Source organism: Sminthopsis crassicaudata, chromosome X (assembly GCF_048593235.1).
Source record: "Sminthopsis crassicaudata isolate SCR6 chromosome X, ASM4859323v1, whole genome shotgun sequence".
In the NCBI taxonomy this organism is placed as follows: domain Eukaryota; kingdom Metazoa; phylum Chordata; class Mammalia; order Dasyuromorphia; family Dasyuridae; genus Sminthopsis; species Sminthopsis crassicaudata.
The window spans coordinates 81365831-81385837 of record NC_133623.1 but is presented as its reverse complement, the minus strand read 5'-3'; the positions used below and the strand labels follow the sequence as shown (position 1 = coordinate 81385837).

At 45.8% G+C, this 20007-nt stretch overlaps 1 protein-coding gene across 1 annotated transcript in view; it reads right to left on the bottom strand.

Annotated features, from left to right (window-relative positions):
• Positions 1-20007, bottom strand: part of F8 (coagulation factor VIII) — a 110562-nt gene that overhangs the window by 10392 nt on the left and 80163 nt on the right. Inside the window, exons 16-22 of the mRNA XM_074278450.1 lie at positions 12382-12594; positions 10971-11199; positions 10488-10670; positions 9486-9602; positions 5479-5550; positions 4037-4122; positions 326-481 (exon numbers count right to left, since the gene is read on the bottom strand). Of these exons, the coding sequence (XP_074134551.1) occupies positions 326-481; positions 4037-4122; positions 5479-5550; positions 9486-9602; positions 10488-10670; positions 10971-11199; positions 12382-12594 (1056 nt within the window). The remainder of the gene's footprint in view (positions 1-325; positions 482-4036; positions 4123-5478; positions 5551-9485; positions 9603-10487; positions 10671-10970; positions 11200-12381; positions 12595-20007) is intronic.

Below are 20007 nucleotides of genomic sequence, written 5' to 3'. Positions count from 1 at the left end.
AGTGACTTGCCCAGGGTCAAATAAGTGACTCAGGAAGTTAGGCAGATTTATGGGTTTATGGGAAAGAATGAGTGGAGTTTTGGATATGTAGAGTGTGAGATACCTACAGGAGACAGAGGTGAGGATGCTCACTAGGAAGCCGGAGATGTGCTACTGGAACTCTGCAGGGAGCCGAGGGCTAGTTCTCATGAGATCCCTTTCAGTGGTGTTGCTTCTGTGCCTCCCCATCCCCACAGCTCAGGAGTGGGGAGTCTGTCTTTGGGATCTCTGCCTCAAGGTTTTATGGATCTTCCCAGCTGTCTTTTTGTGAGGAGTGACTACTCACCATCATGGTCCCAGTGGAGTTTCCTCTGTAATTCTTCCACATCTGTCCATCAAGGCTATGCCTGATGGTGAACTGAGAGATGTAAAGGCTGGAGAATTTCTGTCGGGCTCCTTGGGTCTTGATACCATGGATAATCATTGGCCGTAACAGGTCAACCTGCCAAACGAGCCAGTATCTCATTTTACTCTGTCCCTTGAACACTTGGGATCATTTTGGGGAAACTCAACATTTATTAAGCTCCTTCCACGTGCAAGGCCCCGTGAGAGGGACAGCAGGTGGATGGCCCAACTGTCGAGGGCCACAGACAGTGGGGAAACTCTGGGTGAGGTATAAGACCCTTCAGCCCAGAGAGAACCTGCTCACAATGTCTGGTTTGGCTCCCATCTCCCCCGAGGGCGCTCGGCCTTCCTGAGAAGTCAGGGGGCGGTGACAACCCATGTTGTGATGGTGGAAGAGTGCTACCAGGTGGCAAACTACACACAAACTACATACAATGGCAAGTTGTTCATGTGGTCCCACGTGCGCAGTATATACTTAGCACATGCGCAGTGTTGCTTTGGTTATATAAGGGCATGAGGGTATAAAATGGGGAGAGCCCTTGAAATAATTGGACTCCCCCACCATCCTCAGGAGTCCCATCTCATCATTTCTCCACTAGGAAGGTAGATCTTAATCATTTGGTGTGGGGGCTCTAGAAAACATTTTGTGGCCCCAACTTGGGGGCTGTAGAAAGCAGGACACAACACCTGTGTTGTGCTTAGAGAATGTCAGGAAAATGTGAGGAAGACCACTAGCACATGGGGAAGAGGTGGCCCCTCCATGGCTATCCCTGAAGGGTGGAATCGGGGAAGAGCCACACAAAATGGGCTGCTGTGGATGGGGGGCAGTCTCTTGCCTTTGGCATATCTTTGCTGCTCATAGTTAGAATTTTGCATAATATTCATTGGGGAGTTTGTTCTGTAATTTTCTTTGTTTTGGCTCTTCCTGGTTTAGGGATGAGAGTCATGTCCGTGTCACAGAAGGGATTTGGCAGGACTACTTTTTGATGGGTGGAAATGGCCAGCACTATGGAGAGCTCAAGGAGGTTTGAGGTCACACCGTGCCATTGGATCATTGGAGCATGGGCCAGACCTTCTACCAGGCCCCAAAACTACTCCCTGACCTTAAGGCACATTCTGCTGAGGGACTACAATGTTCACATAGAAAGCAACATAGTTCACTTTAAAGAGCCAGAGCCCACTAAAAACTACAGGAGTAAAGGGTGAGAAGCAGGACTGCATATTGGCGTTCAAATGTGGGGTGAATACAAGCGCTTCTCCCAAAGCCAGGTCTGGACCATCACTGCTCAGCATCTGAAGGTCACACATCTCCCTCACCTCCCCCCAAACCCCCTGCATCCTCCTCACCTTGGACACTAATCCCTCCCCAGAAGTGTCTCCCAGGCATTCCCGATGACGCTCATCCTTCTCCCAAACAGCCAGGCTCCAAGCAAGCAAGCAAGCACTAGGGTGTGTGGAATTTCTCTCTCCCCCTTCTCTTCCCCAGAACCAATCACCGAACTATCCCCTCCAAATATTTCCTGCATTAGTTTCTTCTTTTACCTTCCACCTCCAGCCATTTCACCAGCCCCGAGGACCTCTCCCCTTTTTTCTGTTCTATCCCATGTTCCTAGTGTGCAGACCCTTGGGCCAAACATTGAGGGAAACAGAGCTGAGAGGAGCGGGGCTGGGCAGTGACAAGGCCTCTTCCAATCCCGCTAGGATTACAAGGTGCTAACTCAGGTTACATTCCACAATCCTGCTTTAGATCATCCAACCAGGGCAAGTCCCAGAGCCTTAAATGACCAGAATTGGAAATGTTCACCAAGCAGGGGAGGTAAAGGAGATCTAGCAAGGGGAGAGGACTTGGCCAAAATCCAAGTGTTCCATAGACGGCTCCATCAACCAAGAAAGGTCTTGAGAAAGCCCCTAAATGCCAGGCAAAGTCAACAGTGATGGAATACTGTCTCTTCTGATGCTCTGGCTGTAAACCTCGATGAACTTTGGGACATGAACCTGGTACTGGGCAGCTCTGGGCAATATCCTTCTCTCACCCCACCCCCACCAGGGGATGACCCTTGTGATACCAAACCCCAAAATGGGTGAGAGATGTTTGACTTTAAAATGAATAAGTTCCTCTCCTTTGAGGCCATGGTGGCTACTTGGTAAACTGGCTGGCCAGCTCCCTGGAGGGTCACACGATCTTCAACTAACAAGGGCTTGGCGCCCCCACTTGGGCTATAGGGGTATAGGGCGAAGCCAGCTTTGCCCCCAGGAGGTGTTTTTCAGGCTAAGGTCCCATTCTTTCTTCATGATGGGTGTCAGACTGCCAATCAGTAAATCTATGTTCATCTGCTCACCCTTGAGAGGCACTCCAACAAATGTCCACCAGTTCAGGCTGGACTTTGCCCATGCTCCAGGTCACCAGGCTGCCTTCAGCCCCAGGCCCCTGGGGCGGGTCCTGCTGCCATGGGCTCCTTCACCTTGGAGGCTGCTTTCTGGGCAAACCCTCATTTTGGTCTGTGCTCAGTCCTTAATTGCCATGGCTACAGTGAAAGACTCCTTGGGAAGTATAAAGCAGTTCTAGGTTCAAGCAGCCCTGAAAACAGCCATGCGGTGAGCAGATAACTATAGGGCTCCAAGGAAACCTGGATGGATCGCTGCTCAGCGAAAGAGCTTGGTGGGGAATAAACAGCTCTGTAGGGTCTACTGTGCACCAGGCTCTAAGCACCAGCTCTATCAAAATGATCTCCTTTGGTCAAAAAAGCTGGTGAACTGAGCCCAGTTCTGAGCCCTGTCCATCATCCAGTGGATGAGCCTGGTGTCCTACCTACCTTCTATGTCACTCCTCTGCTCAAGGACTTTCAGAGGATCACTATTACCGTTAGGATCGAATCCAAATTCCTCAGTCTAGCACTGAAGGTTCCCCCCTCCCTGCAAACACTGAACATTTCCTGACAAGTCTTACCCCTCTGCTCCAAATCTAGAATGTGCTCCATCCTTACCCGTGTTTTAGAGAAGCTCCTTAGCTTCAATTTAAGAACCTCTTCCTCCTCCTCTTCCTCCTCCCCCTTCTTCCCTTTTCTGCCTCTCTTCCTCTTCTTCCTCCCTCTTCCTATCTCTCTCTTCTTCTGCCCTCTCCTACCTTTTCTCTTCCTTTTCTTCCTCCTCCCCCTCTTCTTCTCTTTTCTCCCCCTCTTCCTGTCTCTCCTCCCTCTTCCTGTCTCTCCTCCCCTCCTCCTACCTTTTCTCCCCCTCTTCCTCCTCCTCTTCCTCCCTCTTCCTATCTCTCCTCCCCTCCTCCTCCCTTTTCTCCCCCTCCTCCTCCTCCTCTTCCTCCCTCTTCCTGTCTCTCCTCCCCTCCTCCTCCCTTTTCTCCCCCTCCTCCTTCTCCTCTTCCTTCCTCCATCTCCCAGAACCTTTCCCTGACACTGTACCCAAAGCCCTGTCCCAGTGGAAGGTGTTTTGGCTCCAGTGCCATCTTTCTGAAGCTCTCCAGCTCGCTTTGCCCCTTGCCCTCATATCCTACCTCATTAGCCTCAGGACATCTTTCCCAGCCACTGGAACATAGACTTCTAAAGGGCAGGGGAAATGCATACACAGCACAGCGGGGTTTGGTGACTGGGTCCTAGAATGGGGGGCAGTTCTGAACTTCTCTCAGCACGAGGCCTACCTGGATCCAAGGATTGGCATCCTGGCTGCTCCAGGCATTGATAGAGCCAGCAGAATTAAGTCTGGCCAGCTTTGGGGCCCACTGGCCTGCATGGGAAAAGAAGGGAAAGATTTGAAGCATCTCATCATTCCTCCACACCTTGTCCCTCCCCTGCTCCCTGCAGGCCAGACGGCCGGTCAGCTCAGCTCCAGGGAAGACACAAAGGCATGCTCCCCCTTCTCCTTTTGGTTGGAGACTCTGGGATAGAATGCTCTCCACACTGGTGGCCAGTTTTGTTCTGGCTTAGGGTTTGAGGATGACTTGGGGGGGTTACAAAGGAAGATGCACTGGAGGGGGATCTATATTTGAAAATGACTGTTATTTACAGACAAAGGGCATCAGTAAAACTTAAAAACTAAAATCAAATGAAAGGGTTGGCCTGGAGGGCTGTCCCCAGGGCAGTGTTTCGAAAAGTGGGTGGTATAAGGTGTGGCTGCCAGGTGATGCCAGGGCCCTGCCACAACACGGCCTCAGGCTGGATGGTCAGAGCAAAGTGAGACGTATACCTGCAGGGAGTCCCATTTTTCCGAGACCTGCCACTATTGGAGATGGAGTTTGCTCCCCAAAAGGCCCAGAAGGAACAGCCCCCAGACCACGAGGCGGTTGCTAAGCTGGGTCCTCCATGGGCCATCCTGATTTATTTCTATGAAGTTTCCCTATTGAGAAAGCAGCCATCACCCTGCCATGGAGCGGGCCCACCCCTTTGCAGGAACCTCTCCCCTTTTCCTTATTGGCCAAATAGTTCAGCCAACAGCAGTTCGCTAGTGATTCAGAAGGTCGAAGATTTGGTAGGAAAGCCAAAGAAAAGCTTGGGAATCCTCCAACCATGCCATTATTTCTCATAGATAGGATGTCCCGATGCGGTCGCTTTAAGTACTTTTTTGAAAATTTAATATTTTCCCCATTACATTTAAAACAATGTGTTTTTAAAACTGAATTTCAGATTCTCTCCATCCCCGGCCCAACTCCCATGGAGAAAGCGCATGTGGAGTGATACAAAACACTGCCATAAAAGTCAGTTGTGACAGAAAACATAGATCTCCTAATGTCTTAAACTTAATATCTTCAAACTGTGCTAAGACTGGGGGCGCTATGTAGTAGAAAAGCTAAAAAGATTTCTTATAGGCTGAGAATTAGAACCAAGGGCTGCTAGAAAGAGTCCAAGGAGATGTAGAGGGCAGCGGAGGCACTGGGAGCTGCGTTCTTGGGTACCCAGGGAGGGCTAGCAGGGCAGCACAAAGCCCCCCCCCCCCGAGCTATTGAGAGCCCAGGCTAGTGGCTCAATGGAAGGGCACATGGCATGCATATCAGTCTGCCAGTGAGCATCAGGCTAAAGGGCAAATTGGGAGAGTTGACCGACACCAAGACATGAGAGCAGCGCCCCCCCCTTCCCGTTCACTCACCATAATGTCCAGAAGCTGTGATCTGAGAATCAGCAATCTGCCAAGAGGCCATTCCCAGATCATTCTGACAGTCTACAAAGGAAACACAGAGACAGAGGTCGGGACGGTGGCTAGAGAGCAGCACATTTTGGAAGCAACTTCAAGCAGCTACTCTGCTGTTGACTGAATTCAGTCTGCAGAGCAAGCCTAGACCATGAGCTCTTCTGGCCACAAATTGAAGTTGCTGACCTCTTCCAGAGGACCAGGCCCAAAGCCATCTTCCCCATCTGTCAGAGACCATGGATCACAGTTCCCAATTTCACCCACAAAGAACTGCAGAACCCTCCAGTCTGGACAGACAGACCGGCTGGAAAAACTCCTATTGACCTTTCTCGATCTCTGGGTTTGACCTCTCCTGCCGTTATCCGGGAGGGTCCTTGTCACTCTTTTAGTCTCATCTTCAGTCACCACCCTTGATTTCCTCATCCACAGAATTCTCCATTCCATGAAATTAGAGATTGAGACCCTATCTTTATGAATGAGGTGACCACAGCAGGTTCTGTTCAACGACTGGGAGACAGGATTGGCCAGAGATGGCAAATAGCAGATACACAGGGGAGGTAGAGCAGCTGCCACATCACCCTCTAGAGGCAGAATCCAACCATGGTGGGGTTTAACCGGCCCAGATGCTTAGATGTCTTCAGAGAGATTCTGACGGGACTGCTTGACAGATGCTGTGAGCCCAGGACCCCTGGGATACTGGCCTCCCGCCCAGGATAATTAACATAATGACCTATCATCTATCTGCACAGTAAGGAAGGCAGCGTCCACACAGGCAATTTGAGCTGCTTACTCTCGTGCCCCAGCGTATCAGATAGAGTGCCCACCAAGTTTATACACAGCACAGAGGTTCATAGCTCCCAATAAGGTAAGGATTAAGCATCTTCCTTACTGTCACCTGTAGAAATCAGTCAGCAACATCTACTTCTTTGAGATCCCTGCATCCATCCTCAGCACTCAGTCCATACCCTTGTTACCGTGTCTTTCTTCTCTGGCCTGGGGCTCGGTACCTGCCACTCTGAACTCCCTGCTAAAGGGACAGAAGAGTCTTCCCTTCCACCCTGTGTTCACTCTTGAGCTACATCCAGGGTCACTGGATCGGGGTACATGGTGAGATATAAAGTATAAAAAGACTGGGAAGGGAACTCATTACTAAAGGCTCTATATATTCCCTTGCATATTGTGGCCTCCCAGCATACAACCTTCTCAGCTACCATGGCTTCCATCTCATCTCTCTCCTAGACACCCAACAGCACCTTCGGGATATGAACTTTCTGTCTCTAATAACAATCTCCTATCCTTGTATCTTTCCCTCTACCAGAACCCATTTTTCATCCCGAAAATAATCTCTGCTCCGTCCTCGGTCCCACTTCTTCTCTCACTTTGGCCAAACTTGTCTCATTCCATAGTCTTGATGGTGCTTGATTAAAGCACGATCCTACATCCTTGAGTCTCTTGAGCCTTTTCTCCTCCCATTCTTTATGCTCTGTTTAGCTCCACATCTGCCTTCTTCCCTTGTGCTGAACAGAGTTTCTAGCTGATGACCTCTTTCAGAAGTCGCAAAACAAAATCAAGTGATTTCAGAATTGAAAGGGACCTCAGCCACTCTCTAGTCCAATCTGATCACCCACGGAATCTCAACCATACCAATTGTCTTGTTAATAGCCACTGGGCCCTCATCACTTCGCAGAGATCCTTTACTTCTCCCATGACTCCTCGTATTCCATTTCCCATAGTATCTGTTTCAAACTTCTTTCCTCATTTTCCAACCACCTATCCCCGATTTTCATATCACATTACCAAGAAAAATGGATACTATCCATGGTGAGTCAGACCCTTCTACACTACCCTCCAGTCTCTCTTCTTCTGTTCACGTCTCTGAAGAAAAGTGGCCCTTCTAGCCAAAGTCAATCTCACCACTGATGCTTTTGGTTCTATCCTCTCTCATCACTGGGAATTTGCTCCTTTGTTTCCCCTCTTCCATCTTTAATTTCACTTTATCTACTGATTTCTCCCTGGCTCCCTTCCAATATGCCCAAATCTCACAACACTGGATCCTGTCATCCCTTCAAGCTACCTTCCTAGGCCCCTTTTTTCTTTCAGTTAGGCAGCAAGCATTTATTAAATGTTTATGATATACAGTGTGCTAATTGTACTCTGTTAAATATTAAGAATACAAAGAAAGGCAAAAATACAGTCCCTGTTCTCAAGAAGCTCATGTTCTAATGGTCAAGGAATAACTATAGATTTACAAAATATATGCATTATAAATGGATGGTAATCTGAGGGCTGGAAAAGCCAAGGCCGACCTTTTGCATAAGATAGAATTTAAGCTGATGTTTGAAGAAAGCCAGGGAAGCCAGGAGGGAGAGAGATGGAGGGAGAGCATTCTGGGCAGAGAAGAATTTAAAATGCAGTCTGCAGTGCGCAGTCAACTGTGTCTGGTGAGAGGAACTGCCAGGAGGCCAGTGTCACTGGATCAGGGTACATGGCAAGTTATAAAGAAGACCCGGAATGTTTTGCTTTTTGTTTTTTGGGTTTTTTTTCTTTTTTTTTTTTGTGAGGCTGGGGTTAAGTGACTTGCCCAGGATCACACAGCTAGGAGGTGTTAAGTGTCTGAGACCAGATTTGAACTCGGGTCCTCCTGAATTCAAGGCTAGTGCTCTATCCACGGCGCCACCTAGCTGCCCCCGAAGACCAGGAATGTTAAAGCCAGGGGTCAAAGCCAGGGGTCCTCATTATTAAAGGCTTGAAAAGGCAGTGGGTCTTGTATTTGATCACGGAGGTACAAGGGAGCCATTAGAGTTCACTGACTAGGCAAGTCGATCCTTAAGCTTTGGGAAGAGTAGGGTGAAGAGAGACTTAAGGTAAGGAGATTAAGCGGCAGGCTATTCTAATAGGCCAGGCAGGAAGTGATAGTGGCAATGTCAAAGGAGGGGAGGGGGTGTATATAAGAGATGATGTGAAAAATGTATGGGCAGATTGAATATGGGGGGAAAGAAAGTGGGGAAGTAGCCAAAATTGTGAGCCCGAGCGACTGGGAGGATGGGGGGGGCTGCCTCAGCAGGAATGAGGAAACTTTGGGGGAGTGCAGCCAATAAAGGCTTGTACTAGGAGTGGGCAGGAAGTATCTTTAGTGTGTGTGAACCCTTCCTGGCACATAGCAACGGCTTCATCAACATGCACTAAATGGAACCGACTCCACATAGAGACATACGTGCACACTCGTTTCTCACCCTTTAGGCCATGCTTGGGAGAAGAGAGACGTCCTAAGACTTAAATTTCCTTTCTATTTGGCCATTTTCTTAGTAAGGAAAAGCATCTAATCAGCCGAGATTTTCCTTGTCTATGGAATTTAGTTGAAGCTTCCAATTTTGATTAGATGTAAAAGAAATTCTGGCTCCTTTATTGGATAATCATCGCTAGCTGTAAGTTCTAGACTAGCTAATTTACAACCGGACTTGTCAATTTTCTCCTGTTATCTCTGGACCTCTAAATTGCTTCTCCTTTTAGCCTACTGTACATTTCACAAGCATGCCTTTGAAATGTGAATCTTATTTTCCCTTTTGACGGTTGTAATTCCTTTCTTTTTCGGTGATTGTAAATTCCGATTGTACTTTTTCCTCCTCTGATGTAGCTGAGAACTATACAAGACATATTTGAGAAAAAAACTTGATCTCGTGTTCAGGGGCCATTTAGAACACTGAGTATGTGCATGTATCATAGAGATCCATTTTGGAAAGTTCTCTTGTGTTGACAGCCGGACCTCTCAGTGAATCCTTGCATATTTCCATATCAAAGATTGAGTCAAGTCTCAGTCTACTGGCCCTTTGGGAACCTCGCTTTCCTTCTTTCTAAAGGCCCTTTCAAGTGAAATGTTTTATGGTTTCAAGAGCTGTGGCCTAAAGCTATGGTTGCCCAGTCCCAAGCCTAGGACAGCAAGCAATCTCAGGAGGCAGCCTACTTACGCTTGTTGTACACCAGTAAGATGGCGCTCATCCCAGCCTGCTGGTGCTCACCGATCATGCACTCGACCCGCCACAGTCCTGCTTGAGATGGCTGCATTTCTATTGTCTCAAAAACACCTTTTTGAGAGAGAAACGGGGGGGGGGAGATACAGGGAGGGCATGAGGGCATGAGGGAGAGATATCTCTTTGTGAGAAAGATATTTCCTCTGTCTCATGCAGATGAAGGTTCTCACGCCACTGCCTTTTCTGGTGGAAATCCCATGCTACCATGCCTCAAGAGTGAGCCATCAAAGAAGTGCAGTGAGATGAATACCTTCCAAACAGGTGCTCTAAGTAGGGCCTTCCCCTGGCCCAATTTGGATCTCATTTTCCATTGATATCAGGGTTACTGGTGTGCGAAAGAGGCAAATGAAGCCTAAGGATCAGAGTTCTTTCCCTCATGATGGGAACCGGAAGCCGGGGTCTGCACTGTGGAGGCAGCTTGAAAACTCACAGGTTGCCATTTTTACTCACAGGCTCTATGTGATTCCCTCTAGCTTTATGACCCAGTGGCTCATGTAAGCCATTGAAACCACCATAATAACTATATGCCTCCCACATGTGAAGGGCTTTGGAGAAGTGATGTGAAAAAAGGAGATGTTATAGCTGTACTTCAGTGCTTCAGATTAAGCAAACTCAGTGGGAACACAGGACACATACCTACCTACATATATATATATATATATATTCCACCACTCACTCACACGTATACACACATCCATGCAGCAAGACTTGTGAACATATGCCATATGCCGGATCCCTAAGTTCCTACAATACAAACTGATGCAGACTTTCAGTACGAGAGCGTAGAAGAGATTTATGATGCCACTTGGGTGGAGTCAGTTGGCAAAGGGTTCCTGGGAGAAGCAAGTTCATCTCAAGTTGTTTTGAAATGGGGAAGGATTAGGAAAAAGGAGGAAGGAGGGCATCCCAGTCAGCAGCAGTACATGGGCCAGCTCATACCAGGATAAAGATTGTAGACTGCCATTTTGTATTCTTTCTTGTTCCGCACAGTGAACACTTGGCCACTGAAGTGAATAGAGTGGATATTTTCATTGCTGCCCATGCTCAGCAGATACCATCGGATCCTTTGGTGCTGAGCCATCACCAATCCAGGCAATGTGTCCTTCACATAACCATTGATTGCTAGAGAAGGAAAACACGGGGACCATGAGTTTGACTTACTGGAGAAGCTAGAGAGTAAGAGGCTCAAATTATGCAGAAAGATAGAGATGGAGGACTGCAAAACAGACCAATGGGGACATTTGTAGTTGGAAAGGTGCTGCCTCTACATCCGAGATATAGCCCCAGTGCTTTGTAGCTACAAATGTCAAGTAGACATAACCCTACAAAGGTTATCATGGGGTTTCGGTGGCTGCAGCAGCAGCAGCTTACTTGGGAAGCCCATTCTGGGGTAGGAGGCACAGGGCTACAGTCCTTTCTTACCATGAAAGCGGTTGTTCCTTTGAAAACCAGGGTCATCCATCTGGACCTTGCATGGAGGCTTGCAGTTCCTCTCCATGTTCTCAGTAAAATACCAGCTCTTGGTCTCATCAAAGATGGTAAAGAACAGAGTAAATTCCTGGACGGTTAACTGTCTGCCATGAGAGGGGTTCAGTTTGTTAGGGTGACAGATCAGTATTGGCCCAATCAACCCTGAGTGTAGATCTTTTTCCTGAGAAAACAAGAAAAAAAAATCCTGAGGACCAAAAAGGTAACTGAAATAGGATCTCACGTGAGATCTTTTGACTCCAAATCCTGTTTTCTTTCCACTGTGTCTAGCATTCAACAAAATGGGGAGCTCAGCACTTTAACCTCCTATATTATCCTTCCCAGGGCTCTGTGAATCCTGGAGCCAGAAAAATGACACTTCACTGGTGCTTGTTCAGGCAGTAGCTGAACTCAGAGAAGAGTTCCATTGTGCTATCTATCCCACGCCTACTCCAGGAAGCCTTGATCCACAGTCTGCTCATCATCCTCCTTGGGACTGTCAAGCTATCCAATGTTCTTCTTAAAACTCAGCAGTTCAAACTGAGCCCAATATTCTAGACAAAGTCTGAATGGAATAAAGCAGGGGTTCTCAAACTACGGCCCGCAGGCCAGATGGGGCCCGCTGAGGACGTTTATTTGGCCCGCCGGGTTATGGCAGATGGGCTGAGGGGCGGAGACAGAGGGTGAGCTTTTGTTTTTACTATAGTCCGGCCCTCCCACAGTCTGAGGGACAGTGAACTGGCCCCCTATTAGAAAGTTTGAGGACCACTGGAATAAAGCATAGTGGGATTATTAACTCCCCATTTTTGAACACTCTTTGAATTCAGCTTTAGAGGTGGATCTATTCCACTGTGAACTCATATTGAGTCCAATAAAACTCCCAGATCTTTTTCAGATTAACTGCTCTCCATCCAGACTTACGTCATCTTGTACATGTATGAAGTTGATAATTTGAACCTAAATGAAAGACTTTACTCTTATCAGGTTTCATCCTCTGTGATTCAGTCCAATTTTCTAGCCTGTCAAGATCTCTTTTTGGATCCTTCCTGTTATTGTATATTGTCCTCCCCTCCAAAAATTTTTTGTCATCTTCAAATATCATGAGCAGGCCATTTATGGCTTTAACTAAGTCCTTGATCAAAATGTAGGACAGCCAGACTAGACAAACTGGACATGACCACCTAGTTGGCATCGAATATTGAACGCTAACACTGAATCACAGAATTATCAGTGACGTGCCCAATCTCTCGTCATCTCCACGGGGCATGTGTTGTGCAGACCTTGCGCACAATGTTGACATGCCAGACCATTCCAAATATTTTCCTTCTAGATGAGACATTAGCTAGGAAAACAGCTCTTTCCTTACCAGGTCAACATCAGAGAAATAGGCCCAGGCTTTGCAATCAAATTCTTTGTCAGTGGGTGCCATATGGGGTTCCACCTTCCAAGAATATGTTTTAGTCTCTTCAGGTTTCACCTCTTTCTTTCTAAGGTCACCTTCTTGCCCCTGATGTTCCTCATAGGAAATGAGACTAGAATAGAAGGAGTAAGGCCGGGAAGCCTGGTTCTTGAAGGTGACCTGCAACAGAGAAGGAATACAAACATCTCCACAGAAAGAAGTAAGATCCCCAAGCACATTTCTTATTAAATTAGCCTGCTCCCCTCTACTACTCCCACTTTCATGGCTGTTTTCCCTGGGTTCTTTCACTCAGTTCCAGACCTCTGAGGGTTTCTGGATCTGCCCACAGCTCCTCTCTACTTTGCATCTAGGTCAGTCAGTGAATAAATATTTATCCCCTACTGCCTGTACTGAGGAAGTAAAGATAGGCAAAACACAGACCCTACCCTCAGAAGAGCTATATTCTATTGGAGTAAAAGGCAGATCTCAAGGGCAGAGTATAAGAGGTACTCAGAGGCTGATTCTGCCAAAGCCTGACAAACAGGGCGTTGATGGTATTGAGTAATCCTCGGAAAGCCTCCTCACTCTTGCTGATCATGCTCTAGCTCGTGCACTCTCAGACATGTGATCTGGGGACTATAAAAAGGAGGTTGCAGAAGATGGAGGGAAGGGAACTCCATATGTAAAGTGGTAGAATAAAGTCCTACTGCCGCATACTCGTGTGAGTCGGGTGTTCTGTGGGGGACCCTTGAGGTTGTTCTCTGATTGAGATAATCAGAGCCGAGGATGTCCGAAGACCTGGAGAAGGTAGGAGTCAGTGGGGAGTTAAAGACTGGTGCCCACACAGGGACTCATTATCCTTGTTAGGAAGCCCACAGCCTCACTTTTAGGTGAGAAGCTGGAGAGGAATAGACATGGGACAGATGCTTTCACTTCCCATTGTCAAGCCCGATGAAAACGAAAGTTATGCTAGGCAAGTATATAAATTAGATACAGGAGTTACGCAAATGGGTGATTCAACAGCAGGGGGTTCTAATGAGGATGAGGACAAAGTTTTCAGACCCTCCAGAATATAGGACGCTCCCTCACGACAGTCTTTATATCATCTTTGAGTAAATGGAGAGACAAGAAGGGCGGTGGTTAACTGAGGAAATGAAAAATAATAGACAAGAAAGAACAGCACATGAAGGGGAGGGGTTTGGTGATCACAAGCTGCTGGGGAGTAGATACAAGCACTTACAGAACAATTACAGCAGCTAAATCAACCACACGTGTCTGCCTATGTTGCATCTCCATCTAGTGGAGGAAATACAAAAATAGCAGAAACAATATTGCAAGGGGCTGCTGATGGGGAAGATATGGGATAAGGATTTGAATGATCAAGGATGGGCATACACACCCAGCCCATACAAATTATCGAAGGACATTAAGCAAGCCTGTAATGATTATGGTCCCAATTCACCGTTTGTGCTACAAACCTTAGAGTTTGCCAATTGCACAGCTTTTACTCCAACTGATTGGAAAGCACTTGCCAATGTGTGCTGGCCTCCTGGACAAGCATTGTTATGGCAAGCTAATATGAGAAAGCAGTGAGACATTTTATAAAGACTCATAATCCTCCCAATCCTGAAGATACCTTTCAGGCTTAGATGGGTACAGGCCAATATCCTTCTGTAGAGAACCAGAGATGGTATACTCCTTCCTCTTATTCAGGTATAGGGATTTGTGCTCTGAGAGCTTGGGGCAAGATTGAGAAGGAGTAATACAACCACCATTATCTTCCATTAAACAAGGGCCTCGAGAATCCATCCAAGATTACACCTCCAAGTTAAAGACAGCAATAGACAGGATAGCAGGATTAGGAGAAGCCAGACAAATCGTTTTTCAGCAATTATTGAGAGAGATTAAATAAAACCTGTAAAAAACTTATACGAACACTGCCCCAAGATGCTCCCTTAGCCAAGATAATGGAAAGGTGTAGAGGTGGATTATGACACTCTGAATATAGAAATCATGGCTGGAATGATAGCTAAAGGGGTCTCGGCAGGGATGAAGCAAAAAAGTGAGAACCAGAGATGTTTAGGTGTGGAAACTTAGGACATGTTCAAGCACAATGCCAAAAGCCACCACATCGGGACAATAAACCAACTTGTTTTGCATGTGGGAATATGGGTCACACTGCAAAGTTTTGTAGAACAAAGAAAAGGCAGAACCAGGGAAATGGGCGCAGGGGCCCTGCGGGGGCCCGACAGCTTATCCAATCCAGGCCCAAGGGACAACAACCATTACACCACAGACCCCGTTAGATCAGTATGAAGCCAAGTTCCACCGCCTAAAGGTGGAGAATACACGGTGAATATCACAGCCCTTACTTTAACTATTCCTCCATTCTCCACTATTGATGTTCAGATTCAGAGGAGTGGGGGAAGATGCTTGATTGTTGGTCTTCCCGCTCCATCTCCAATTATAGTCCGTACAACTAACTGTGTTATATCCTGAGGAAGATTGTATATCTATCACCAACCCCCATGCATTCTCAACTACCTTATCACCTCAAGACCCAGTGGCTCGAGCTATACCTTTGAATTTGCATACCAGAGGGATTTCCTCTGTGCAAATAGCATTGACCCGTCTGAGGTTAAAAATATTAGTTGAAGGCATTCCATTTACAGGCATGCTAGATACTGGGGCTGATGTGTCAGTGATTAGAGAAGAAGAGTGGCCTGCTACATGGCCCTTAGAAGCAGACAAAATGGAGGTAAAAGGAGTACGAGGGAATCAACATGCTGCACGCTCACAGTTAAGCTTAAAGTGGGAAGTAGATGATCAACAGGGGAGGTTCCAACCCCTGGTGATTTCAGGATTATTGGCTGCGTTATGGGGCCTGGATATAATGTTTGAGATGGGAATCACCTTACAAACAAACTATTAGGGCCATCGTTAAGCTAGCGGTACCAAAAATAATATGATTGGACTCAAAACCTATTTGGGTGGAACAATGGCCCCTGACCTCAACAAAGCTTAAAAGAAATAATCAAAGAACAATTAAAGGGTATATAGAATCTTCCTTATCCCTTATAATTCGCCTATATTTGTAATAAAAAAGAAAAATGGTACGTGGAGAATGTTGACAGCTATTAATAACATTATGCAACCTATGGGAGCTCTACAGCTAGGAATATCCTCACCCAACATGATACCAGTGGGGTACCATATTGTAATTATAGATATTAAAGATTGCTTTTATTCCATTCCTTTACATTCAGCTGATAGAGAAAAGTTTGCCTTTTCCATGCCTTATGATAAAAAAATTTACCTAATTCTATCATTAATCTGCCAATCTGCTATTGCTCAATTACTTCACCAAACGCAACAAACATTACTTTCTTTGAAATCACCTATATATATTACGCATGTTCGTTCACATACAGATGGTATGTCTTTGAAGGTAACAAGATGGCCAATGCTGCACTGGACATCTATAATATACTCAGTGAAGTAGAGGCTGCTCAAATTGCACATGATAATCTTCGTTTGTTAGCTAGATCTCTATGGTATCTCCAAAGTCAAAAGATGTTTGAAGTGGATTCCCTTTTTGCCACATAAACCTGATCCAACTCACAATCCAAGAGGTGACCGACCCAATGATATTTGGCAAATGGATGTTACACATTGGAAAACTCAGTACATCTATGATATTGATACTCATTCAAAATTCTTATTAGCTACTCTTCAACCTGGAGAAGCCTTAAAACATGTTCTGGCACATCTGGATCATTGTTTTGCAGTAGCTGGGGTCCCCGAACAAATAAAAACAGATAACGGTCCTTCTTATACTTCTAAGGGTTTTCAGTCTTTCTGTTCTGAGTTTAACATTTCTCATGTGACAGGGATTCCATCCAATCCTAATGGTCAAGCCATTGTTGAACGTGCCAATAGGTCCTTTAAAACACTCCTTGTTAAACAAGAAAAGGGAGTGTTGTGGGGAAGGCCAAAGGGTGCCTTACTCAGAGCGCATTGGATAAAGCAGTGTTCACATGCAATTCTCGAATGATGATTTAACCCCTGCAATTCGATTTTGGCACACTTATGAGAAATGATGGCCTACACACTTACAGAAAGATAAGAGGCAAGAGAAGTAGAGCACTGAAAAGGAAGAATAATGGGAAGATGGCGTAACTGCTGCTTGCATTTACACTTCTTGAGCTGAGTTCAAAGATTCCAGGAACAGTTGGGATTGTGATGCGGAACTTGACAGTGCTAATAAAGGCTCAAGATGTTGCTGCTGATCCTGAATTACATCTTGTAGGATGGGGGGAACCTACTCCACATTTTGGGGTGATGGACAATGCATCTCAGCTCCTGGGAGGTCCTCTATTGCCTGCCACTAGTATTCGAGAAACTATTGTATCTCATTATTCTTTCATTGTAACTACTCTTCTGAATTGTATAACCACAAGGATAGGGGATGAATTTTGTATAACTTTGAAACCTCAAAACTTTTCTTCATACATATGATGTATGATCTTGAACATCCCATGAGCATTAATATATCATTATACTCTATCCTACATGGGTTGAATTGTACAGGCACACCCTCTGGACAAAACATCAGTGAATTCCATAAGGGGTTTAATGCCACCAGTGTCCTACCACATTGCCCTCAGGGGAGGCCTGATACTGGGCTCCCGTATAGGCCTTCTTCTACAGGAGTCCCTATGTGCTATCTGGGAACACCTGTTAGACTAATTTTTGGGATCATACACCAAGAAATTTTACATATATGCAGGCTCTGCGCCTGCTCCCTATGCTGAACCTTGGGGTGTGCCTCATTATGATTTGTGGAAATTAGGGATGGCTTTAGGGAATACTTATGCCTCTATTACAACTTGTAGATGTCCTAGAGTAAAGAACCCCTATGCTTGTAATGATTATCCATATACCACCTGGCTAGCTATGTTTGAACATGGTCTTAATTATACCAAAGATCATTATTGATACCTACTATTTTCATATTAATACTTATATTATTATTGCCTTGTATCTTTAAAATTGTAATACAACTCATAAAGGGCGAGGTAACTCATTTGATAAGTACTCTGATTCCCCTAAGGGGTCCCTGCTAAACAAGAAAAGGGAGTTGTTAGAGTAAAAAGCAGATCTCAAGGGCAGAGTATAAGAGGCACACGGAGGCTTATTCTGCCTGAGCCTGACAAACAGGGCGTTTACGGTATTGAGTAAATCTCAGTAAGGAGGGAAAGCCTCTGGGGAAGGGAACTCCATTATGTAAAGTGATAGAATAAAGACCTCCTGCCTCATACTCAGTGTGAGTCGGGTGTTCTGTGGGGGACCCTTGAGGTTGTTCTCTGATTGAGATAATCAGAGCCTAGGATATCCAAAGGCCTGGAGAAGGTAGGAGTCAGTTGACCTCCACTGAGGTAAGCAGTGGGGAGTTAACGATATTCCAGTGAGGGAGACAATATGCAAACCACTTTGTCCAAACAAGTTATAAGTCAGGAAAAGTTGCAGATAATCTCCAAGAAAAGGCACTTCAATAAAGAGAGAATATGAAAGGTTTCCTGCAGAAAATGGAATTTTAGCTGGGACTTGAAGGGAGCCAGGGAATCCAGAAGGCAGAAATGGAGAGGGAGGGTGTTCCAGGCAGGGAGGACAGCTAGAAAAAATATGTGGAGTCAGGAGATGGAGGGACTTGAAAACCAATCGAAGCATTTTGTATTTGATACTGGAAGTGGTGGTAAACCAAGGCTTTATAGAGTGTGAGTATGTGGGGCAACATGGTGGGACCTGTGCTTTAGGAAAATCCCTTTGGTTGCTGAATGGAGGATGCACTAGAGTGGGGAAAGATTTGAAGCAGGCAGAACCACTAGCAGCTACTTCAATAGTTCAGATGTGAGGTGATGAGAGCCTGCATTGGGGGAGTGGAAGTGTCAGGGGAAAGCAGAGGGTGTATTTGAAAGATGCTGCAAAGGTGTCATCAACAGGCCTTGGCAACAAGTTGGATATGGGGGAAGTGAGATAATGAGAAGTCCAGAACAATTCTTTGGTTGTGAGCCTGGGGGACTAGGAAGATGGTGCTGATCTCAAAAGTAAAACATTTGAAATATGGATAGAAAAAAATTCTGTTTTGGACATATTGAGGTTTGTTTTTGTTTTTGTTTTTTGCAAGGCAATTGGGGTTAAGCGATTTGCTCAGGGTCACACATTCAGGAAGTGTTAAGTGTCTGAAGCCAGATTTGAACTCAGGTCCTCCTGATTCCAAAGCTGACACTCTATACACTGTGCCACCTAGCTGCCCTGGATATATTGAGTTTTAAGATGTATACAAGATCAGAGGAGACTTGAGAATCAGCAGCAGAGAAATGATCATTAAATCCATGGGAGCTGATGAGATCAATGAGATTCCAAGACAGAGCCCTGGAAGATAGCTTCAGTTAATGGGTGTGACTTGGAGAAGGAGCCATCCACAGATCCAGATAAGAAATAGTCAGAGGAGTAGGGGAAGAACCAGGAGAAAGTGGAGTCTTGGAAACCTAGAGAGGAGAGAGAATCAAGCACAAGAGGGTGATGCAGAGATGTTGAAAAAAGTGAGGGTTAAGCAAAGGCCATCACATTTGGTGATTAAGATTATTCATAATTTTGGAGAGAGGAGTTTTAGTGGAATGATAAAGTCAGAAGATGGATTGTAAGGGGTTAAGAAGAGAGTGAGAGGAAAGAAAGCAAAGACACGTATTGTAGATGGCTTTTTCAAAGAGTTTACGCACAAAAGGCAGGAGCGATATCAAATAATAGGAAGGGTAGAAAGACCAAGTGAGGGTTTATTGAGGACGGGGAAATATGGGCGTGTTTATAGGCAGCAGAGAATGAACCAGTAAACAGGGAGAGACTGAAGATAGTGAAAGAGTGGAGATGAAAGAAGGTCAGAGGGAAGTTGGAGGAGAGAGCATGAAATGGGATAGATTGTGCAGGTGGGGGGGGGAGCTTAGTAAGAAGACTGATTTCATGTAAGCCAAGGGCTAAGGAGATAATGGCAGAAGACATCTAGATGATGAGATAAGAAGGGAAAAAAAGAGCTCTCTGTGAATAGTCTCAATTTTTTTTCAGTAAAATCTAAGGCAAGATTCTCAACTGAGAAGTTGAGGGAGGGAAACCATGAAAGGTTTAAGGGATGAAAAAGGTTGAAAGAAGAAGGGTATCTGTGAAAAATAGGAGACTGAGTTGTTGAGGGAGGGACAGTAGGATTGCTGAGCAACAGTGAGGGTTCATTTGAGATTATGTAACATAAATTTGTAGTGGATCCAGTCAGAACACTTGAGTGTTCAATAGCACACCAATAAGAGGAAAGGCAGGGAATGGTAGGAGTGATCCAAGACTGAGGCTTGGCAGAATGAGGTTGGTGATAGGAAAAAGGGACAAGAGACTCAAGAGAAAAGGACAGTGTAGCATTGAATTGGTTCACTAGGGGACAAGATGGAGAAAAAAGGTGAGTTATAGTGAGTACAAAAGTGAGTACAAAAGTGAGTACAAAAGTGAGTACAAACGAGGGGCGGAGGGATCAGAGATCATGGCGTGCAA